The sequence below is a fragment of the Elephas maximus genome, chromosome 6, assembly GCF_024166365.1.
Source record: "Elephas maximus indicus isolate mEleMax1 chromosome 6, mEleMax1 primary haplotype, whole genome shotgun sequence".
Lineage (NCBI taxonomy): Eukaryota > Metazoa > Chordata > Mammalia > Proboscidea > Elephantidae > Elephas > Elephas maximus.
Genome location: NC_064824.1, coordinates 70084483 through 70110264, shown reverse-complemented (window position 1 = coordinate 70110264; position 25782 = coordinate 70084483). Strand labels below are relative to the sequence as shown.

Below are 25782 nucleotides of genomic sequence, written 5' to 3'. Positions count from 1 at the left end.
AAGAAGACTGTGTGTGGACTATTTATTTCCAAGTAGAACTGCCCTCTCAAATAACTAAATGAGTTGACAATCGCTAAGGGTATTTCAGGCAGTCCGCGAGCTTTTCTGTTGTATTGTGCAATTTACAATAGCCCACACTGTTAGGAGAGTATCAGAAGGTAGGACATGGGGGTCCACAAGTCCCCCTCCCCATAATTTAAAAAAAACCTAGCAGAAACAATGCAGTTACCTGAAATACAACAGTCAACACTAAGACATCAAGTTTCTTTGCTTTGGGTTGGAGTTAATAATCTAAATGAAACATTATGTAGATTTTTACTGTCTCTCTTTCTTCTATTACTCATTCTACAAATCCAATTGAGTTTGTACCATTCTCTACTTTTACTGGCACTCTTGCTTTAACTATTGCAGTAGCCTCTTTTATTTTTCTCTTTCTCCCCTCAATTCAACCACCGCCCCACCAGGGCTCTGTTCCCAGATAAGATGTCTAAAAAAAAGTCAGTTCAAATAATGAGAGAAAGTTTTAAAAAACAAAACGATTAGAAAAAGATGTAAAGTCAAAAGTCTAAAGTCAGTTTCAAGTCTTGAAAAAGTTGGCCTCTTTGGAAAAACTGCTACTTCTACAGAGAAAGAAAATTATGACATACAGTATGTAGTAATATATAATATCTAATCTTCATTTTTGGTATTTTAATTCTATGCCCAGTTGTGGTGTGTATCACAGTACTTTCAATAATATGACATATCTGATTTGATAGAACCTGCCAAATTCATAAATCTACGGGACAAGAGATTTTACTAAAAAAATGCAATTGCCAACTTGGCAGTTTTACAAATTCAACAACAAAAATGGCATTTTGTTTAAAAGAAATCAACTCTGTGAAGCAATTCTTTATAAAAAGTTTCAATAATTTTAAATGATGAATACCAGGAATAAAACAAGTCTAAAATATATAATTTTCTTAAGGCCTCCAAAGAGTCACATTGATCCCACATGAAACCCCATCCTAACATCCCCAAAATTCTCAACTCATTACAGCAGTAACTCAACCCCAAATCTCATCTAATTATCATTAGCTCAAAATTCACAAATCTCATCATCTAAATCAGGTATGAGTATTACTGAATGATTCATCCTGGGGCAAAATACCTTTCCACCTGTGGACCTGTGAAACTTGAAAACAAATCGGTGTTGTTAGCTGCCGCCGAGTCAGCTCCGACTCATCGTGACCCTATGCAAAACAGAATGAAACACTGCATGGTCCTGCGCCATCCTTACAATCGTTGTTATGCTTGAGCCCATTGTTGCAGCCACTGTGTCAATCCACCTCATTGAGGGTCTTCCTCTTTTCCACTGACCCTGTACTTTGCCAAGCATGATGTCCTCCTCCAGAGACTGATCCCTCCTGACGACATGTCCGAAGTATGTAAGATACAGTCTCGTCATCCTTGCTTCTAAGGAGCAATCTGCTTGTACTTCTTCCAAGACAGATTTATTCGTTCTTCTAGCAGTCCATGGTATATTCAATATTCTTCGCCAACACCACAATTCAAAGATGTCAATTCTTCTTTGGTCTTCCTTATCCACTGTCTAGCTTTCACTGCATATGATGTGATTGAAAATACCATGGCTTGGGTCAGACGCACCTTAGTCTTCAACACTTGAAAGAGGTCCTCTGCAGCAGATTTACCCAATGCAGTGCATCTTTTGATTTCTTGATTGCTGCTTCCATGGCTGTTGATTGTGGATCCAAGTAAAATGAAGTCCTTGACAACTTCAGTCTTTTCTCCGTTTATCATGATGTTGCTTATTGGTCCAGTTGTGAGGATTTTTGTTCTCTTTATGTTGAGGTGCAATCCATACTGAAGGCTGTGATCTTTGATCTTCATTAGTAAGTGCTTCAAGTCCTCTTCACTTTCAGCAAGAAGGGTTGTGTCATCTGCATAACACAGGTTGTTCATGAGTCTTCCTCCAGTCCTGATGCCCCATTCTTCTTCACATACTCCAGCTTCTTGGATTATTTGCTCAGCATACAGACTTGAGTAGGTATGGTGAAAGAATACAACCCTGGCACACACCTTTCCTGACTTTGAACCAACCAGTATCCCCTTATTCTGTCTGACTTTGAACCAACCAGTATCCCCTTATTCTGTCTAAACAACTGCCTCTTGATCTATGTAAAGGTTCCTCATGAGCACAATTAGGTGTTCTGGAATTCTCATTCTTCGCAATGTTATCCATAATTTGTTATGATCCACAGAGTTGAATGCCTTTGCATAGTCAATAAAACACAGGTAAACATCCTTCTGGTATTCTCTGCTTTCAGCTAGGATCCACCTGACATCAGCAATGATATCCCTGGTTCCATGTCCTCTTCTGAAACAGGCCTGAATTTCTGGCAGCTCCCTGTCGATATACTGCTGCAGCCATTTTTGAATGATCTTCAGCCAAAGTTTGCTTGCATGTGATATTAATGATATTGTTCCGTAAGTTCCACTTTCGGTTGGATCACGTTTCTTGGGAATAGGCATAAATATGGATCTCTTCTAGTCAGTTGGACAGGAAGCTGTCTTCCAAATTTCTTGGCATAAACGAGTGAGCACCTGCAGTACTGCATCTGTTTGTTGAAACATCTCAATTGATATTCCACCAATTCCTGGAGCCTTGTTTTTCGCCAATGCCTTCAGAGCAGCTTGGACTTCTTCCTTCAGTACCATCGGTTCCTGATCATATGCTACTTCTTGAAATGGTTGAACATCGACTAATTCTTTTTGGTATAATGACTCTGTGTATTCCTTCCATCTTCTTCTGATGCTTCCTGCGTCGTTTAATATTTTCCCCATAGAATCTTTCACTATTGCAACTCGAGGCTTCAATGTTTTCTTCAATTTTTTCAGCTTGAGAAACACCGAGCGTGTTCTTCCCTTTTGGTTTTCCATCTCCAGCTGTTTGCACGTGTCATTATAATACTTTACTTTGTCTTCTCAAGTCACCCTTTGAAATCTTTTGTTCAGTTCTTTTACTTCAATTCATCCTTTTGCTTTAGCTGCTCTACGTTAGAGAGCAAATTTCAGAGTCTCTTCTGACATCCATCTCTGTCTTTCCTTTCTTTCCTGTCTTTTCAATGACCCCTTGCTTTCTTCATGTATGATGTCCTTGATGTCATTCCACAACTCGTCCAGTCTTCGGTCACCAGTGTTCAATGCGTCAAATCTATCCTTCAGGTGGTCTCTAAATTCAGGTGGGATATACTCAAGTTCATATTTTAGCTCTGATGGACTTGCTCTGATTTTCTTCAGTTTCAGCTTGTACTTGCATATAAGCAATTGATGGTCTGTTCCACAGTCGGCCCTGGCCTTGTTCTGACTGATGACATTGAGCTTTTCCATTGCCTGTTTCCAAAGATGTATTCGAATTGATTTCTGTGTGCTCCATCTGGCGAGGTCCATGTGTATAGTCACCGTTTATGTTGGTGAAAGAAGGTATTTGCAACGAAGGAGTCGTTGGTCTTGCAAAATTCTATCATTCGATCTCTGGCATTGTTTCTATCACCAAGGCCATATTTTCCAACTACTGATCCTTCTTCTTTGTTTCCAACTTCCGCATTCCAATCGCCAGTAATTATCAATGCATCTTGATTGCATGTTCGATCAATTTCAGACTGCAGCAGCTGATAAAAATCTTCTATTTCTTCATCTTTGGCCCTAGTAGTTGGTGCATATATTTGAATAACAGTCGTATTACCTGGTCTTCCTCGTACACGTATGGATGTTATCCTATCACCGATAGCACTGTACTTCAGGATAGGTCTTGAAACATTCTTTTTGACGATGAATGCAACACCATTCCTCTTAGATTTGTCATTTCCAGCATAGTAGACTGTATGATTGTCTGATTTGAAATGGCCAATACCAGTCCATTTCAATTCACTAAGCCTAGGATATCAATGTTTATGTGTTCCATTTCATTTTTGACAATTTCTAATTTTCCTAGACGAAAACAAATTACTGCTTCCAGAATACAAGGGTGGGGCAGGAATAGGATAACAGTTACAGACATTCTCATTCCAAAAAGGAGAAAATGGAAGGAAGAAAGGAGTCACTGGTCCCAAGCAACTTCAAAATGCAGCAGGGCAAACTCTGTTAGGTTTCAAGGCCTGGGAATAATCCTCTGTGGCCTGAGCTCCATCCTCTGGGCCCAAGGCTCCGCCCTCTTTTTTGAAAGGTAAGACATGTTTGAAGCTGAGTTTCATGAGCCTGTTTCCTGTCTACAGAGTTTTGGGAGTCTGACGGTATCCTTTCATTTTTTCCTATCCCTGTCAGTCCAAGCTGGCAGTGTTTCTCCTGATGTAACATTCTCAAAACCCTTGTGGGTCTCCTGTGTATATCACTGGGATTCACACCATTAGACAAGAGGGTCCTCCACAGATCTTTCCTGAATCTGTATTTCATCTCTACCCCTGCCTTTTGCTGAAAGGATTAAAAGAATCCGTGAGTCACACATCTAATCTCTTCAGCACGACCAAAAGGTTGTCCAGGCACATCCTTGGCTTTCTCTCCAGAACGCTTTCCTGAAGGTAAATCTCATAATATTCACATCTTTTACAATCTGGATAGGCTGGGAATTTCTCAAATCATTAAGCCTTTTTTGCTTAAGAGTTCTCCCCTCAATTTAACTCATTCCTCTCAGATTTTACTATAAGCAGCAAGAAAAAAACCAGGCTGTACTTTCAACACATTGCTTGGAAATTCTCTCAGCTAAATATCCAAATTCATCATTTACAAGCTCTGCTTTCCATATAACTAACTGCTGGATATAGTAGCTTTCTACCACTATATAACAGGATCACCTTTCTTCTGGTTATTCTAACATCATGTTCCTCATTCCTTCTAGGCCCTTCCCAGCAGTATCTTCAACATTCATGTTTCTACCAACATTCTGTTTACGATGATATATGTAATCTCTGAAACGACATAGGGTTTCTCTCCCATGCTCCGCACTTTGTTCTAGGCTCTCACCACCAGTGCCTTTAATGTCCATATTTCTACCACTATTCCAAGCAATGCAGACTTTTTCTATTGTGAGCCTCAAAATTCTTCTAGCATCTCTACCCATTTCCCAATTCCAAAGCCACTTCCACATTTTTAATTATTTGTTATAGCAGCATTCCACTTGCCGGTACCAAAATCTGTATTAGTTTCCTGTGGCTGCTTTAACAAATCACCACAAACTAAGTGGTTTAAAATAATAAAAATTATCTCACTGTTCTAGAGGCAAAGTCTGAAATCACTATCACTGAGCTAAAATCAAGACATCAGCAAGACTGCACTCCCTCTAGAGGCTCTTGGGAAGAATCTGTTCCTTGCCTCTTCCAGCTTCTGGTGGCTACCAGCATTCCTTGGCTTATGACCACATCACTCCCATCTCTGCCTCTGTGGTCACATTGCCTTCTCTTTCATCTGTTGTCAGGTCTCTTTCTGCCTCCATCTTATGACAATGCATATGATTGTACTCAAGGTCCACCCAGATAATCCAGGACAATCTTCCTTATCTCAAGATCCACAACTTAATAATATCTGCAAAGTCCTTTTTTACCATGTATGTTAACATTCACAGGTTCTAGGGCTTAGGATGTGAATATTTTTGGGGCCATTCTTTAGGCTACATATTCAGGTGCATACTCTTCAATCCCTCTCTTTGCTTTCACTCTCTTTGGTCCACTTCTTTCAGATACTTGCATAACCAGCTTAGTTATCCATGTTCACAAAGAATACACTACAAAATTTGTGGAATTTGAAGTACAGCAAGAAAAATTTAAATATGCAAATTCTGCATGAAATAAAAAATTTAAATATTTCCCTCCATCTTCTTCAACTTCTAGGAAAAGAAGTATTTTTCATATCCATAATAAAAAACGAAGTCAACAAACTGAATTTGAAAGAAAATACCATTTGGATCCCAAAAACAAAGGTTTTTATAGAGAAGGTCTACTCGGGAAACAGAACAGGCTATGGATCATGATCCCTGGGTTAAGTGAAATGACAGGAAGGCAATTGCCTACATAACTAAATATTGAACACACAATTTTACAAGCACTATATAACAGATTATCTCCTCCCTCAAATCTTTCCATTTTAAAACCTGTTTTAAACTCAACTGGGAAGTAGTTTAAAATAAATTTCTGTTCTTACCTCCACACAATCAAAGTTCTCATCAACTTTAGATGCATATTCAACACGGAACATTGTTGACAGGCTACCAGCAATATAGTATAAAAGAATCTTCAGACCCTTGTAACCAAAAGCAGTTTCACTAAAAAGCAAAAAACCAAAAAATGCATTTTTGCAAAGTCATTATAAAGTATTAACCCTCCATACAAATATAAATAATTTCAACTGAACAAGCAGTTTCAAGATTTTAAACTATAGTTATGAAAAAAAAAAAAAAAAAAGAAAGAAACAGGTATTTGTAATGAAACTGTGCCTGAGTTTTCCTCATTTTTAAAATGGAGCAATAACAGGACTTACCTTAGGGGTGCTGTTTGGGTTAAACGAGTAAGTTAAAAAAAATGTAAACCATGTACAACAAAGTTGTGTACAGTAGAAAAGAGTGGCAATGATACCAAGATCAAGACCAATATCATGTTTGGATCATGAAACACAATGTTGTCATGATTATGTGACTGCCAATTGCCTACCTTAGAAGAGTGATATGCAAGCTCAGCACTTTCAGTGTTATTATGCAAAACAGATCAATGTGCAAAGTGTCATTAAGAAGCGGCATCTGTAAGACTAGACCTTATCTGTGAAGATATTACCACGAGAAATTATTTTAAAAAGTAGTTAAGAGGAAGAGAATAAATGTCCCATTAGAGATCGAAATTCAAAGAGAAAATATTCTTATTTTTATAATAAAACCTGTTTAAAATATGAAAGGTTCAAATTTTTATATGAATCTATATAAAACAAACATTTTAAATGTTAACTGTTCCTTGGGAAAATGGTTGATTCCAGAACTAGTAGTACAAGATGAATCTGGAGTATTTTATTACGCCAGAAATTGAAGTATCCCCCACATGATGCAGACATATCAAAACGACTCAGAAGTTAGTCTGAAAGGGTAGCCACTTGCACAATCTGGCTTAATTGACAAGGGTGCCAAGTCCATTCGATGAGAAAAGAACAGTCTCTTCAATAAATGGTTTTGAGACAACAGGATCTCCACATGCAAAAGAATGAAGTTGGGCCCATATTTCATACCATATATAAAAATTAACTCAAGATGGATCAGTGACTTAAATATAAAAAGTAGAATCATAAAACTCTTAGAAGAAAACACAGAGATAAAGCTTTGGGTCTAGTTTTTGACAATGAATTCTTAGCTATGACACCAAAAGCACTAGCAACAAAAGACAAAACAGGTAAGTTGGATTTCATCAAAATTAAAAACTTCCATGCATCAAAGGACTTTATCAATAAAGTGAAGAGCCAACCTACAGAATAGGAAAAAATATATGGTAGCCCCAATCTAATAAGAGTTTACTATCCAGAATATACAACTCAAGAATAAAAAGACAAACAACTCAATTAAAAAATGGGCAAAGGACTTGTACAGGTATTTCTAAGAAGATACACAAATGGACAACAAGCACATGAACAGATGCTAAACAGTCATTAGTCACTAGAGAAATGAAAATTAAAATCACAATGAGACACCACTTTCCACCAAGGGGATGGCTATTATCAGAAAAACAAAAGACAAGTGTTAGGGAGGATGTGAAGAAATTGGAACCCCTGTGCACTGCTGGTGGAAATGTAAAATGATGCAACCTCTGTGGAAAATAGTTTGGTGGTCCTCAAAAAGTTAATGACCCACGAATTCCATGCCTAGGCATATATCCAAAAGAACTGAAAGCGGGGACTCAGAGATTCTTGTATATCAGTGTTCACTGCAGCAATGTTCACAGTAGCCATTAGGTGGAAACAACTCAAGTGTCCACCAACAGATGAACGAATAAACAAAATGTGGTGTATCTATACCAAAACCCAAAACTAAACCCATTGCTGTCAAGTCAAATTTTGACTCACAGCGACTGTACAGGACAGGGTAAAACTGCCTCATAGGGTTTCAAAGGCTGAAATCTTCACGGAGAGCAGACTGCCACATCTCTCTCTGCAGAGTAGCTGGTGGGTTTGAACCGCTGACCTTTCGGTTAGCAGCTGAGTGCTTAACCACTGAACTGCAGTGGAATATTTTTCAGTCACAAAGAGAAAGGAAGTTCTGGCACATGGATAAGCCTTGAAAACACTGTGCTGAGTGAAATAATCCAGACACAAAAGGACAAATATTGTAGGGTTCTACTTAAATATCTAGAAAAGACAAAAGTTTATCTGCAGTTACCAGCGGTTGGGGGAGGGGGAGTGAGGAGTTATTGCTTTAAAAAAAATAGGGGTACCAAATTTCTGTTTGGAGTAATGAAAATCATTTAGAAATGGATCGTCATGATGGCTGCACAACATGGTAAATGTAATCTGTGTCACTGAATTGTACACTAAAAAATGGTTAAAATGGCAAATGTTTTATTATATATATTTTACCACAATAAAATTTCAAGAAATTACTAACAACTGATTATAGCCCACTGAATTAAAAAGAAAATTCCTGAGTCCATTCTGATATAAACTAAGAAATAAATTAAGGGGGACGAGAAGACTTCCTTACAGAAGAATGCCAAGTAATAAATACAGAAGGAATAAGAGTTAGAAAATCACCATTTTACAATCACCATTGTAAAAAAATTGATCCAGGCAAGAATCACTAATAGATGCTAAAACTACTGAGTGAAAGTTTAATAGGAAACACTATCTTCAGTCTCAGAGTATCTCCCGACAGATGACTTATAAACTACAAAGGGAAACATGTGAACCTTAAAGTAGAGAAACCTGGAGGACATCTCTAAACTAAGTGATCCAAGTTAACCAACAATGGGACAAACTGACATGGACTTCCTGATGTGATACACTGAGAAGGACACAATATTACTTCTTTGGTGGTTCTGCAAAAAAAAAACAAAAACCATTTTACCTGAATTTAATCATGAAGACACAATCAGACAAATCCAAAACGAGGGTTCTACGAAACTAGCCTATACTCTACAAAAATGTCAATGTCATGAAAAACAAGAAAAGCTGAAGAACTGTTTCAGATTAAAAGAGACTGAAGAGATATGACAACTAAATACACTATGTGATTCTGGATTGAATTCCGGATGGGGCAAAATTGCTATAAAAGAAATTACTGGGACAACTGGCAAAATTTGAAATATGGACTATGTATTAGAAAACAATATAAGAATGTTAAGTTTCCTGAGTTCTGATACTTCCACTATGGTTATTGTCCTTGTTTTTAGGTGGCACACTGAAAAATTTAGGAGTAAGGGTATCAGGATATATCTGCAACCTCCTCTCAAATGCTTCAATAAAAGCAATATAATAATACATTTATATAAGAAGAGTGAATGATTAAAGCAAATATGGCTAAATGTTAACTGATAAATCTAGGTAATGGGGTTCACTGTACTAGTCTTGCAACTTGCTTGCAAATTTGAATTTTTTTTCAAAATAAATTAAAAAAAAAAAAAGGAAATAATATATGCTGTACCTGAAGAGGGAACCCTGGTGGCGTACTGGTTAAGTGCTATGGCTGCTAACCAAAAGGTCGGTAGTTCGACTCCACCAGGTGCTCCTTGGAAACTCTGACCTACAGGGTCTCTGTAAGTTGGAATCGACTCAATGACAATGGTTTTTTTTGGTACTTGAAATGGAGTCCCGTGGTGGCACAAATGGTTAGCTTGCAGCTACTAACCAAAAGGATGGCAGTTCAAACCCACCCACAGGCTCCTCGGAAGAAAGGCCTGATGATCTGTTCTGAAAGGTCAGGGCCATGAAAACCCTATGGAGAGCAGTTGTACTCTGCAACACATGAGTCAGAACTGACTCGTCAGCAACAGGTTTGGTTTTTGGTACTAGAAGCAGTATAGCAAAATAAAACCAAACCCGTTGCCCACTGCCGTTGAGTCAATTCTGACTCTCAGCAATCCCATAGCAAAATGGGAGGCAGAAAAAAGTAGTAGGAGTTATATAGGCTCTGGGATCAGACTGCCTGAATCTGAATGTCAACCATTCATACGTCCTTAGGCATTTATCCAATGCCACCAATCAATGTACAATGTAATGAATAATACCATCACACAGTAATGTGAAAATTGATAATCCATTTACAGCACTAAATGATGGGTATTCTGCATTAGATTTGGTGTCTTGATGTACAAAATGCAATTGCAATATATTTAAAATTAAACTACATGAAAAATACCAGGACAGAAAATTTGGTATCTAAATCTAAAGACTTTTTTTTTTTTTGCCATACTCATATGCAAACAATTTACTAAGTTACTTACTCATCCCCAAAGAGTTGGTGGGTATATTCAGGAAAGAAAGTTCTAATGTCATTCTCAAGATCCTCAGGAAAACGAACTGTTTAAAAGGAAAAAAAAAAAAAGTATAAGAAATACATAGATATTAAAGATATTAAGATGACAGATTTTCACTATAACTGATACAGCCAACATTTTTCTCACTTAAAATGTCACTTCTCTATTATATGATTTACACTTGAAACTAATGAATAATGCAAACTAGAATATCACTTTGAGTGTTTCAGTTTCAAAACCTCACTGAGTCTAAGAATCAGAAAACTAGGTATGATGAAGGCACAACCTGATTTAGTTTCTATTTTTCTATACTCAATGCAAAAAGGAAGAGAAGGCACTTTTTTTGCCTAAGAACAAGAATAACCTGAGTTTGATGAAACCTATATCATCACATGATTTTTTTTTGACTGCTAGATGATATTTGTTGTTCCTAGGTTTGCTATTAAAAATACTGCTGCAATGACATCTTTATATGCATGTTACTGTCAGCCCTAGTAGTGCAGAGGTTAAGAGACTGGCTGCTAACCAAAAGGCTGGCAGTTCAAATCCACCAGCGGCTCCTTGGAAACTCTACGGGGCAGTTCTACTCTGTCCTATAAAGTCAGTATGAGTTAGAATTGACTCGATGGCAATGTTTTTTTTTAACTGTTGTTTTATAAGCATATATATTTAGAATAAATATCTGGCAGTAGTTCTGATACTACTGGACATTTTCCAAATATAATTTATCTTATAAAGAAAAGCTTTATCAGCAAATCTTTAAATAACTGAAGATCGATAAGATAAGGTACAGACTAAAAATTTCTAACACTAACACTGTCCTCGTAGAGCAGGCCATTCACCGGGTGCCAAAACAGATTACTAATTTACGAAAGGAACAATATATCTCTTTACCATAGAGATCTGGCAGTCACCACCTTTCCAAGTGATCTAACTTAGCATCACTCATTGTAGGATAGCCCAACATGTTGTCGCCTGGTTCAATACATTATGAATGATACAGCATTACCTATTATGTTTTCTCACCAAAAATGTTTATCCTAAATTTAATCAAGCTTTAGACCTTCAAATTTATAGGAAATACAGAAGATGGAGGAATAAGTTAAGCAACATCAATAGGAAATAGACTATCTAGAATGTAGGTGTGTCTAATTATTCTATACAATGACTTTACTCTTCCAAGTAAATCCATGGGATAGGAAGAATAAAGTTGTGTGTGTGGGGGGAAATGTTTTGGATTAAAAGAGATTAAAGAAACTTAAAAAAAGGCAATACATGATCCTTGATTAGATTTTGGTTTAAAAAAAATTTTTTTTAAAAGCTATTAAAGAGTCTTGAGGGTAACCAGGGAAATCAGAAAATTATATGATATCAAAGAATTAGCATTAATATTCTTAGGTGGGATAACGGTATTGTGGTTATTTATGTGAGGGTTCACACATCAGGAGATATGCTAGAAGAGCGTGATGATACTCAGAAACCTACTTTCAAATAATTCAGCAAAAATAAACACACTAAAAAATTAGTCAGAGGCAAAAGGACAAATATTGTATAAGACCACTATTATAAGATCTTGTAAATAGTAAAAACTGAGAAGAACACATACTTTTGTGGTTACGAAGGCGGGAGGGAGGGAGGGAGGGAGGGAGAGGGTTTTTTATTGATTAATCAGATAAGAACTGCTTTAGGTGAAGGGAAAGACAACACTCAATACATGGAAGGTCAGCTCAATTGGACTGGAGTAAAATCAAAGAAGTTTCTGGGATAAAATGAATGCTTCAAAGGTCAGCGGAGCAAGGGCGGGGGTCTGGGGAACATGGTTTGAGGGGACTTCTAAGTCAATTGGCAAAATAATTCTATTATGAAGACATTCTGCATCCCACTTTGAAATGTGGCGTCTGGGGTCTTAAATGCTAACAAGTGGCCATCTAAGATGCATCAATTGGTCTCAACCCACCTGCAGCAAAGGAAAATGAAGAACACCAAGGTCACACGACAACTAAGAGCCCAAGAGACAGAAAGGGCCACATGAACCAGAGACCTACATCATCCTGAGACCAGAAGAACTAGTTGGTGCCCGGCCACAATCGATGACTGCCCTGACAGGGAACACAACAGAGAACCCCTGAGGGAACAGGAGATCAGTGGGATGCAGACCCCAAATTCTCATAAAAAGACCATACTTAATGGTCTGACTGAGACTAGAGGAATCCTGGCGGCCATGGTCCCCAGACCTTCTGTTGGCACAGGACAGGAACCATCCCCGAAGACAACTCACCAGACATGAAAGGGACTGGTCAGCGGGTGGGAGAGAGATGCTGATGAAGAGTGAGCTAATTATATCAGGTGGACACTTGAGATTGTGTTGGCAACTCTTGTCTGGAGGGGGGATGGGAGGATAGAGAGAGAGGGAAGCTGGCAAAATTGTCACGAAAGGAGAGACTGAAAGGGCTGACTCAATAGGGAGTCAGTGGGAGTACGGAGTAAGATGTATGTAAACTTATATGTGACAGACTGATTGGATTTGTAAACGTTCACTTGAAGCTTAATAAAAGTTTATAAAAAAAAATATATACACACTAAAGCAAATATTGTAAAATGTTAGCAACGGTTGAATCTAAGTGCTGAACATATAGATGGTTTCTGTTCTTTCAACTTTTCTGTATGTTTGAAAGTTTTCATAATAAAAATTGGAGGGGGAAAAAAAAGACCTGGGCAAACAGCAAAACGCCAAGATTTGAAAAAGCTGAGCGATGGGATCACAGATAGTCATTAGTTTGCTCTATATTTTTCCATGTCTATAATATTCCATAACTTAGAAAAATAAAGTAGTCCAACATGTCTAGCTTCATTAACCTAAAAATTCACATTTACTGCATCTTTAATGTTTGAAAATCTCTAGAAATTGTGAAAACAGGTAAATTTCAAACTACTACCTCTAATATAACATATACCATATTTTTACACAAATAGTGCCTTTGTTTGCCAACCACTCCCTCCCCCTACAAGGTATTTTTGTAAGTGCACTATGCTAATATCTTGCAGGGGGAGGGAGCAGTTGGCAAACAAACATAGAATGCACGTATTATTTGCATAAAAATATGGTATGTTATATAGCACTTTGGTAGCAATGGATAAAGAGATAGTACAGAGAAAAAGAAAAGCAATAAATAAGACAAGTATTTTAAGCCTATACAGGTAGTCCCTGGGTTATGCATGTCTGACTTAAGTACAACCCGTAGTTATGAACCAACCCCTGTAAAGCTATTATATTAAAAACTCAAGGTACATAAAATGGTTCATAATAACAGGCACTACTTTGTGATGCACATCAAAACATTATTATTATTATTACTACCGTATTGTTATGTTAAAGATGTTTCAGTGTACCTGGAAGTGTTTCTTTAATGTTTTTTATGCATAAAAAGGCACACTATATACTAAGACAAACATTTAACTAATTGATGTACCTAACTGTTCTAATTTATGTACAAATTCAACTTAAAGACAGACTTAGGAACAGAACTCATTTGAAATCCGGGGCTGCCTGTAACTTGGACTGGCCTGTTTTCCAATGCCCCTGTTATCCAAATTAGTAAAGTTTTACTATTTTAGCACAGAACTTGGTCCAAAGAAAATAGTAATTAAAAGAAAAAGAAAGCAATGAGTTTTAGTTGAAATGAATAGCTTAAGGCAAATGTGTAGTTTAATTAAATATTTAATGTTTGGATTTGATGAAATTGAGCCTGTAAATTCAAGAATCCAATAGAAACTCTTTAAACACAATGCTATGTATTTTATAAAGGATACAATGAATGTAATTTTTTATATTAGTCACTACATTATATGAAATTCATTGATCGCACAACCTTCAACCTAACTGCCCAGATTTCTAAAGAAGCTGCCAAAAAGCTCCTGGGATCAGAAGATATCAAGGGATGTATTTGATAGAGATTAGAATGACAGTTATCTCCTCAAAAAGAGTGTGGTTAGGGCAAAAAATTCTAGACCTAGACAAAAGGAACCAAAAACTTATGTTAGGGAAAGAAGGTTAGTCTTCTTATTAGATAAGGGACAAATGGTAGTCTTCTAGTTTCAAAGAAAAACTTTCGATACTTATATAAGTATAGTAATTATGACAAATGAAACAAAACCAGGTTTCTAAATTTGCCTATTCTGGACATTTCATATAAATGGAATCATGTAATATGTGGCCTTTTGTGTTCAGCTTCTTTCATTTAGCATAATGTTTTCACGGTCCATACCCATGTTGTAATGTATCAGTGCTTTTTTGTGGCGGAATAATACTCCATTTTTATGGCTATACCACATTTTGTGTGCACATTCATCAGTTAATGGACATTTGAGTTGTTCCCACTTTTTGGGCTACCCTAAGTAATGCTACTATGAAATTCATGTACAAGTTTTTGTGTGAACGCTGGGTGTACTTTTAAGCAACAGTCACACACAAAACAATGACATTATTAGTTGTCAATGGAATATTTACTGTGTGCCGGGCAATGTGCTATGGATTTTATAAACATTATTGCAGCTAATCCTCACAAAAGTCATTACAGGTAGGAACCATTGTTACCTCTCTTTATAGATAAAGAATGCAAAAAAGACTGACTTTCTCAAAGTACAAAGACTGAATCAATGTAATAGATATACATAAAAATATGCACAAAATGTGAACTCTCTCCTGGATATCATAAACCTTAAGTATTTTTAAGTCTTTCCAATGCAGTTATGCCAGCAAACAAGCGAACAATCCAAATGTCAAGCAATAGAATGATTAAATTATAGTAAATACAGGCAGTCCCCAGATCACAACCTAGTTTTGTTCTCAAATGTCTTTAAGTCAAATTTGTACTTAAGTCGGAAAGGTCAGGTATGCTTCGTATCTAACGTCTGTCAAACGCTTTAGCATAAAAACACTACAGAAACACTTCCAGATACACTAAAACATCTTTAACATAATACACTAATAATAATAATGTTTTGATGGCTCAAAGTAGCACCTGTTTATTATCATGAATCACTGTATATACCTTGAATTTTTAATATAATAGGCTTTACGAATTGTACATTTGTAATCCGGGGACTGCCTATATGTGAAATGCCCTATAAAATCATTAAAAATCATATCATTGAGAAATATTTGGTGACACAGGAAAATGTTCACAGTGCACTGTTAAGTGAACATAACATGACATTGTAAACCCAATTTTGTAAAAGAGAAATAGTATACATGCATATATAACAAAATAAATACTAGAAGGACGGGGCCCAGTGTGCTCCTGGCAAGACTCCCATCAGCACCACCAACTTGCAACATTAGAGGTCTCAACATTAAAAAATAATTTTGAGACCTTGAAACAATTGTTCTAATCTTTAAACCTTAAACCAACAATATCCCCTGAAGTCTTCTTAAAACCAAACCTAACTAGTAAAGAATGTCTGCCTTTAGCATTGTGCTCTTTTAAGATCTATCATTATGGGATCAAACTGACAACAACTAGGAAGGTTAAGAAAGGAAGCTTAAGGGGCAGTGAGTGAGTTTACACTCATTGAGGAAGAACAACTCAGAAAAGGAAGGTGAGAATGGCTGCACAACTTGAAGAATGTAATCAATTTCATTGAATTGCACATGTAGAAATTTTTGAATTGGTGTATGTTCTGCTGTGTATATCCTTGACAACAAAAATAAGTTATAAAAAACATACTTTGGAGACCATCATAATTAATCCTATCATACTCTTTATTCCAATTAACTTCAGTCAAGTTCCTAGGTTATCCCTTAACACCTGGAGTCTTATCCTACGTAACAACGTAAAACCATTAATTTGATGCCATCTCCTGCTCTTCTCCATTTCCCTGTAACCACTGTGAAATTCACAGGTCAATTATCAGCAAAATTCTCCATATCCCCAACTTCTTCTTGAATGTTCCCCTATGCCTTCTGGCTCCAACAGTTCACTGACAACAGAACTCTCCTCCAGGACACTGCTTTTCTTACAGCTCTCTTAAGTAGTGGCTGCTTTTCTCTTTATCCATGCCTTCATATTTGCTGGGACAATTGTTTCAGACTAATGTCTCTCTCTACATACCCTAAGAACATCCAGCTTGAAGCTCATGCCAGATATCTCATCATTCCTTGAAGAATTTAGCTACTGGTTCACTGTCACTGTTTCCAACATTACATTAGACTTAATTCTTAGTGACTTCAAAATTCATGAAAATTAATCTTCTAAACCAGCCCCTCTCAGTTCCTTGATTCCTCCTTTAAGAATCTTGTCTTCACTGTACTTTAGCTACTTATTCCCATGATATACCCTATCCTTTACTATCAATAACTATACCCTCTTGATCTCAATTTCAAACACTGTAAACTCTTTCAGTCTTAGCTTACTCTGATAGCCCTGTTCCAACAATTCAAACCCTCCTCCCCACAGAACTTACCACATATTGATTCCGTCACCCTTTCACTTCCCTCCCCTCTTTCATACCTTCATTTTCCTCCCTTTCCAGCACAGAATTTCATGGCCTGTCAATATTTCAATTCCCTCATACACATCCTCAATTCCTTTGCCCCAATCTTCGTCATATCAGTCTGGTAAAAGTCCAACTCTAGTTAAATCCGACTGTATGGCCCCTCCATGCTGACCTCACTTTATATTCATCATGAGTATTAACTTCAAGTGAACCCTTTGTGCTGCTTGACAATTATACCGTATTTTTCAAGTCCATTCACTCCTCTTACTTGTTTACGTGACTATTTCCTCAAACCTCCAACACCTTTCTTCTATAATCAAATTCTCTTCTGATGACCTTACCGACTCTTCATTTAGGAAATAGAAACATTCACAAGAGAATCTGCTCAGTCTGCTACCTCTATACCTAACTCATTGTAGCTATTTCCATATTGTCTGCTTTCCTCTTGTTATGGTAGAGAAATTCTCCATGCTCCTGAAGCTAATTCCTCTACTGGTGAATGAGATCTTTTTCTTGCTCATATTCTCAAGGATATCACACTTCACCAATACTCCCCTTTCTCTCCTGTACCATTTTTCCCCTTCTCTGATAGATCCTTGGCATTAATATATAAACATGATGTTATTTCTCCCATGTTTAAAAAACTCTCATTGCCATATTAATATCCAACAAAGTAGTCTTCAAGATAAGGAATATTACCAGAGGTAAAGATGGAACATTTCATAATGACTAAAGGGTCAATTCATCAAGAAGATACAAGTCTAACAAACCTGTATGCACTTAATATCAGAGCTTCAAAATATATAAAGAAAAAACTGACAACGGAAGACACAGAAACAAATTCACAGTTAGCTGGAGATTCCAACAGCCTCTCTCAATTATTCTAATTGATAGAAGTAGACAGAAAATCAGTAAAAATAGTGAAAACTTGAACAAAACTATTAACCCAATTTACACTTATAGAACACTATACAAAAAACTGTACAATACAAATTTGTTTCCCCAGTGTACCTGGGACATTCACCAAAACAGACCATATGTTGGGCTGTAAAACAAGTCTCAGTAAATTTAAAGAACTGAAATAAAAGTATGTTTTCTGACTTCGATAGAATTAAATCAGAAATCAGTACAACAGCATAGCTAGAAAAGTCCCAAATATTTGGAAAATTAATTAACACTTTTCTGTATAACCCATGGGTCAAGGAAGAAATCACAAGGGAAATTAGAAAATATTTTGAATTGAATGATAATAAAAATAACAACATATCAGAATTAGTGGGATGTAACAAAATAAGTATTTAGAGGTAAATTTATAATTTTAACGCTGGTATTAGAAATGTTTAAAATTAATGATATAAGCCTCTACATTAGGAAGAGATAAAGAAGAGCAAATTGAACCCAAAGAAGAATCATAAAGCTTAAACATGGGAAATAGGAAATAATTGAGAAATTACTGAAAAGATCGATAAGACTGATAAACTCACAGCCAGACTTATCATGGAAAAGAGAAAAAATGCAAGTTACCGATATCCATGAGAAGGGACTACAGATTCCACAGTTATTAAAAAGAGACTATGAACAACTTTCTGCCAAGAAAGTTACATGAAGTGATAAATTCCTTAAGACAAAAATGATCAAAACTGACACGAGAAGAAACAAAATCAGAATAGAACTCAATCTATTCATTAGAGATATAGTTAAAAGCTTTCCAACAGAGAAAATTCACTGCTGAGTTTTATCAAATATTTAAAGAAGGAATAAATCCAGTCTTTCATAAACTAAGAAAATACAAAAGAAACACTTCCCAACTCACTTTATGAGGCCAGCAAAATCCAGATACCAAGATCCAACAAAGATAACAAGAAAAAAACCCCACTATCGCTCATGAACATACTTGCAAACATCTTTAAAGAAATGTTATCAAATCAAATCCAGCAAGCAGAAAAGGGACAATATACTGGTATGCAAGATTGATTTTATATATATATATATATAAAATCTAACAATGTAATTCACTACATTAACATAACTAAAAAAGAAAAATCATATGATCATCTTAATAGATGAAGACAATCATTAGTCAAAATGCAATATTCATTCATGATAAAAACTCTTACCAAGCTAGGAATAGAAGGAAACTTTCTCAACTTGATAAAGGGCACACACGAAAAACCTACAGCTAACATCATACTTAGTGGTGAAAGGTTCAATGTGTTCCTATTTAGATTGGGAATAAGACAAGGATGTCTGTTCCCACACTTCCATTCAACATTATCCTAGAGGTTCTAGCCAGGACAATAAGGCAAGAAAATGAAATATAAGGCACAGACTGCAAAGGCAGAATTGAAAACGTCTTCAATAATAGGCAAAATGATTGTGTATGTAGGAAACCCTAAGTAATGTATAATTAAAAAAAAAAAAAACTTCTAGAACTAATAAGTGAATTTAGCAAGGCTGCAGGATACAAGACAATTGTACAACTGTGCACACACACACTCGCACACATTAGAAACAACTGGAAAAGGAAATGTAAAAACCATACCATTTTCAACAGCATCAGAAAACAAAATACTTAGATATATTAAGAGAGAAATTTAACAAAATACATCTAAGACTGAAAACTTAAAACACTTCTGGAAGACCTAAATAAATACAAAGATATGCCACGTTCATGGATTGGAAGACTCAATGTTATTAAAATAACAATTCTACCCATATTCATTTACAGATTCAATGTAATACAAATGAAAATCCCAGAGTTTTTAATAGAAACTGGAAACCTGACTCAAGAACGTATACAGAAATGAAAAAGTCAAGAACAGTCCAAACAATCTTGAGAAAAGAACAAAGGTGGAGCACTCACCCTAACCAGTTTCAAGACTCACTATAAAAGTCACAATAATCAAGACAGTATGATATTGGCAGGATAGACAGGTAACTCAACGGAACAGATTAGAGTCCAGAAATAGATCCACCCTTAAAAAGTCAATTTGTTTTTGTCAGAGGCACCAAAGCATTAACACAAATGGTACTGGAATAAATAGCTATCCATATCCATCTTGTATAAGAACATATCCATTTGGAATGGATATGGGGGGGGGACCTTCATCACCTTCCTCATACTATCTACATAATTTGAGATGGATCATAAACCTAATTGTAAAAAGCTAAAACTACAAAGCTTCCAGAAGAAAACATAGATCTTCATGTCCTTGGCCAGAAAGCATTAACGTAAATGAAAAAAATTAATAAACCAGGCTTCTTCAAAACAAAAAACTTTTGTCTATAAGATATTGATTACAATATGAATAAACAAGCCTGAGAGAAAATATGCACAAAACATTTATCTGGCACAAAGGACATATACCCAGAATGTATAAAGAATATCTACAACTTGATAACAAAAAGACAAATAACCCAACTAAAAAAATGGACAAAAGATCTCTGTCTTAGTCATCTAGTGCAGCTGTAACAGAAATACCACAAGTGGACGCCTTTAACAAAGAGAAGTTTATTCTCTTACAGTCCAGTAGGCTACAAGTCCAAATTCAGGGCATGAGCTCCAGGGAAAGGCTTTCTCTCTGTTGGTTCTGGATGAAGGTCCTTGTGATGCATCAGTCTTCCCTTGGTCTGGGAGCATCTCAGCGCAGGAACCTCAGGTCCAAAGGACACACTCTGCTCCCGGCACTGTTTTCTTGGTGGTATGAGGTCTCCAACTCTCTGCTTGCTTCCCTTTCCTTTTATCTCTTCAGAGATAAAAGGTGGTGCAGGCCACACCCCAGGGAAACTCCCTTTACATTGGATCGGGATGTGGCCTGGGCAGGGCTGTTACATCCCACCCTAATCCTCTTTAACCACAGGCAGAGATTATGATTCATAACACACAGGAAAATCACAAAATGAAGGACAACCATGTATGGCCTAACCAAGCTGACACATATTTTTTGGGGACACAATTCAATTCATTACAATCTGAATAGAAAGTTCACAAAAGGTATACGAGCGGCCAGTGTACACACGAAAAAAAAAAAAAAATGCTTAACAGCAGCAGCCATCAGAAAAAAGCAAATTAAAACCACAGTGAGATACCACTACATACCCACTATAATGCCTGGAATTGTAAAAATTGACAACAAATGTTGGTGAGGATATAGACCAACCAGAATTTTAACACATTGCTGGTGGAGTATAAAAGTACTTTGAAAATCAGTCTGGCAGGATCCCATAAAGCTTAACATACAATTACACTACGACCCAGCAAATCCACTTCTAGGAATTTATCCAAAATAAAAGCCTACGTTCACAAAAAAGACTTGTACAAGAACATTCTTAGCAGAGTTATTTACAGCAACCAAAATTAGAAACAACCTGAATGTCTATTAACTGGTGAAGAGTGATACAGTCATACTGTATTACATAACTTAAAAGAATCAGGTAGGTCTGTATGTAGGTACAGGAAACAATACTCAAGGTACTGTTAAGCAAAACAACTAACAACACATTTTGTACAACCGGATCCTGGTTTCAGAAAAACAAACTAATGTATGAATAAGAAAAAGAATCTTGATTAGTATCTTTGTCATGAGGGTTCAGGGGACTGCCACCTTCTTTTTATTTCTGTTATATCTGCATTGTTTTCAATAACAGCATCTAACACTTATTGAGCATTTTCTGTATGTTCAATTTATTTAGGCACTTTACTTGTATGTACCCTCATATTTAATCTTGACCACCACTATGAAGTATGCACTATTAACTCTATTTTACAGATGAGAAAACTAAGGCATGGCAAATGATGGAGCCAGAGTTCATGAGCATATATTATTTTTTTAAACAGCTTTATTGAGGTATAATTTACATATGATAAAATTCACTCAAGTGTACAATTCAATGGTTTTTTGGTAAATTTACAGTTTTGCAAATATTCCCACAATTTAATTTTAAAACATTTCCATCACCCCAAAAAGAAACTTCCTGCCCATCTGAAGTCACTCTCCATTCCCACCTCTAGCCCCATGTAACTATAATCTGCCTTCTGTCTCTATGGATTGCCTTTTCTGAACTTTTCATCAAAATGGAATCATACTATATGTGGTCTTTTATGTCTGGCTTCTTTCACTTAGCATAATATCTTTGAGGTCCATCCATGTTGTAGCATGTATCAGTACTCCATTCCTTTTTAATGTCAAATTATATTCTTTCATATGGGTAGGACACATTTTGTTTACCCACTCATCAACTGATGGATATCTGGATTGTTCCCATTTTTCAGCTATTATAAATAATACTGCTATGAACATTCATGTACACATTTTTGTGCAGAGATGTTTTCATTTCTCTGGGGTAGATACCTAGGGATAGAATTACTGGGCCATATGGTAAATTCATGTTTAACTTTTTAAGAAACTGTCGAATTGTTTTCCAAAGTAGCTGATCATTTTGCATTCCCACCAGTAATGTATGAATGTTCCAGTTTTGCATATCCTCATCAACACTTGTTATTGTTTCTTTCTTATAAGCATAAAGAGTCAAGGCAAATATTTATAAGAGGTTGAGACCAGATATATATACTTGTCTTTTTTTGCCACATTATATTTCCTGTATGTGAAACTCTGCCACGTCTCAAACATCTACCCACTCCATGATGTAAAGCAAGGCAGAATAAAATCTGAATGTGTTCAATAAGTGCAGAACTATAGTTAGGTAAACTGCTGTTACATAAAATCCTACTTCAAATTTAAAAAGAAAGATTATATGTACATACATAGCCAGTACATACCTAATTTTAGTTCAATTGCTGTGTTGGTGTTACATTTGTACTCTGCCAGTTTCTTCTCCACTGCACTCTTATATTCAACCAAAAATTTCTCCATAGCACCAAACCCTAGAAGAAAAGATTTTTAAAAGGTTTGGTTGGAAGTGCTTTAAACAGTGAAAACCACAAATAGGATTCTTTTTAGAAGAGGGATGAAGGTAAGATTTAAAACACGCTAAGCGGTCATAAAAGTACAGCCCATTCTCTACATAGTCCTAAATGAATGTACTGAGTATGACTGCCTCATAACAAAATGGAAAAAAAAACACTTTGAGATAGAAGCTTATGAACTTGGCCTGCTTTACGTAAATGAGTAAGCCTAAAAATTAACGTGACAGACTATTGACATTTCTGAACATTCGATAGTAATACAAATTACCTGCTAGCATTCATACCCAGAGAGTCTTTATCTTAAAGATACATAATGCTAAAGGATACCACTGCTACCACTACCAGGTGTAAGGAGCAAAGTGAGGAAGACCTTTGATAATTTTGGCAACATTTCATTTCTGCAACCTGTCAACAGATGATGCATGGATTATCTCTGGAAGAACATACAGGAAACTGGTTAACAGTGATTACCTCTGGGATAAGAGAAAGGGAATAGGGGTGGGGTAGCAAGGAAAATTCTTTTTGCTGTATTAATTTTTGTTTTACCATGTGTGCATAAAAGTCAGACATTGTAGGCTACTGGAATGACCAAACATCGGAAGACATCATTATCAACAGAAACTTTCAGGTGAATACAATTTCCTGACAAAATGAAAATTCAGCAAAAACAAACAAAAATCATAAGCAGCACAAAAAAGGGCTACAATGACAGGCCATGAACTTCAAAAAGTGGTTAAAACACACATACATAGAAAATGGGAAAGACCTGAGACAGGATAGAGTAATGGTTTGAAGTCTGAATTCCTGGATTTAAACCCAGGCTTAACAATTTACTTACAAGCTCTATGAACTTCAGCACATTATAAAACCTCTCTGATCCTTATTTATAAAACAGACAGGAGATAACAGAACTCGTCTTAAGAAATTTATGAACAACCTAAGCAACTAAATTTAACGTGCAAAATCATACATTAGTTTCTACAATTCTATAAAACATGCAAGTACTACCTGTATCAGTCCCATTTCCGATTTAAAAACTTAGGTTTAGAAAGAGGTTTAGTCACTTGTTCAAGAGCAACTACTAAGTGATGGAACTAAGATTCGAGTCTAGGTACAATTCTTAAAATATGTACAGCCTCTACGGCACATACGTTCCCGTTTTATGGTACCTGTGTACCCCAAGATCACAGTCTCTATCTGGTAGGACAGTACTTCCTTAAACATCTGTAAAGCTCAAGCTACGGCTTGTCTATTAAGCACATTCATAAAAACGGAATGTTTAAGGTACGTACAGTGAGACTATGAAGGCACTGGGAAAAGATGAAGCAGAAATAGAAATTACCCATCACTTCGAAAGATATACAATTGGAAAAAAGTATATACTCCCACCAAAACAGCCTTAATACGCTTACAAAGTCATAACAATTTTAAATGCTGCAAATTGAAGCGACTCAATAAAGGAGAGAGCAGAGTAGAATGAACACGATTACAGAATACGCTAAAAGTTTAGATGAAGTTAGAGGGCGGGAACAAACTCTTCTCCAAAGGAAATTTAAACGCGATAATAGGAGTAGTGAGCTGCGGGAGATGACGAAGACCATGACGAAGTCAGTCAAGACTCAAGTGAGAGCCCTGGTGCAGATCAAAACAGTAATGCGCTAGCTGAGAAGTTGACTGGAGTGGAAAGTGGAGGGAGACCCGGCAGAGAGGGATCAGAGCACTAAATCAGCTAGCGGGAGCAGGGTCAGTTGTGGTCTAACCGAGGCAGTGGGCAAAAGGAACGGGAAGAGAAAGAGGCCCCAAAGAGGCAAGGTCTGGAAGGCATCTGGCACCTTTCAAGCCCAGATTGTGACGCTTTCTCCAGTCCTCTTCAGCCTTTCGCAGGAGCTGGATTCCTCGCAGAAAGCTCAGAACCCTGAGCGGGTGGGGGTGGGGTGGGTGGGGGCGGGAGCGGGGGCGAGGAATGCGGCCAACAGGGTGCTGGGCTGAGAGTTCCGCGCTTCCTGGCCGAAGAAGGCCTTCTGGAACTAAAGCCAGAGCCCCGAGGTTCCAGGCGAGCGCTGCCACCACCGCCTCAGCGTCCCTTCCCAGCCGTGCCCGCCCCTCCCCTTGGTAAACTTTTCCCGGGAACTTACCCGCCATTTCCGAGCTGCGAGAACCCGCGGCTGAGGAAGGACGAATCAACCCGCGCGCTCCCTGGCCGGAAGTGAGCGCACTATCAAACGCGTTTCCCCCGCCCACCCTCGGAGTGACGGTAACCAGTGAGAGAAAAACGTTCAAGGCGCTCGTTAGCGGAAGTGCCTCAAGAGGCAAGCTGGCACAGTCGGGAATGCTCAGTCCGTCGCCTAGCAACTGCAACTGCAGTCGACCTCTTTCTGCAGGCCAGAGCCGGAGGAGACCTGGTGGTGCAGTGGTTAAGCGCTCGTCTGTTAACCTTGTCGCGGTGGTTAAACACCCAGATGTTAACCAAAAAGTCAGCAAGCAGCTTAATCCACCAGCCGCTCTGGGAGAGGAAGATGTGGTAGCCTGCTTCTGTAAAGATTACAGCTTGGGAACTCTATGGGGCAATTCTACTCCGCCCTGTGAGATCGCTATGAGGTCACAGGGACTGGACGGCAGTGGATTAGGAGGAGCAGGAGGAGGAGGCCGCCTTTGGAAACTTCCAAGTAGACAGGCTTGCAGGTCCGAGGAGAATTTCTTCGGGTTGATTTGACTAATACACTCTGTGGCCATTTACCTTCCCCCCGACCCCGGCATGGTTTGGGGACTTGTTCAAAAGCTTTCCTTTTGGCCTAGACAGTAGATTCAAAACGTGAGTCCTAGTTTTACCTAGATAAATTTTTGGAACTAAATTGCAGTTGAGGAAGA

At 37.3% G+C, this 25782-nt stretch overlaps 1 protein-coding gene across 1 annotated transcript in view; it reads right to left on the bottom strand.

The window, feature by feature from the left end:
- Window positions 1–25115, bottom strand: part of HAT1 (histone acetyltransferase 1) — a 49131-nt gene extending 24016 nt beyond the window's left edge. The window contains exons 1-4 of the mRNA XM_049887436.1: window positions 25050–25115; window positions 22768–22872; window positions 10461–10536; window positions 6193–6313 (exon numbers count right to left, since the gene is read on the bottom strand). Of these exons, the coding sequence (XP_049743393.1) occupies window positions 6193–6313; window positions 10461–10536; window positions 22768–22872; window positions 25050–25056 (309 nt within the window). The 5' untranslated portion in view covers window positions 25057–25115. The remainder of the gene's footprint in view (window positions 1–6192; window positions 6314–10460; window positions 10537–22767; window positions 22873–25049) is intronic.
- Window positions 25116–25782: the final 667 nt, after the last annotated feature.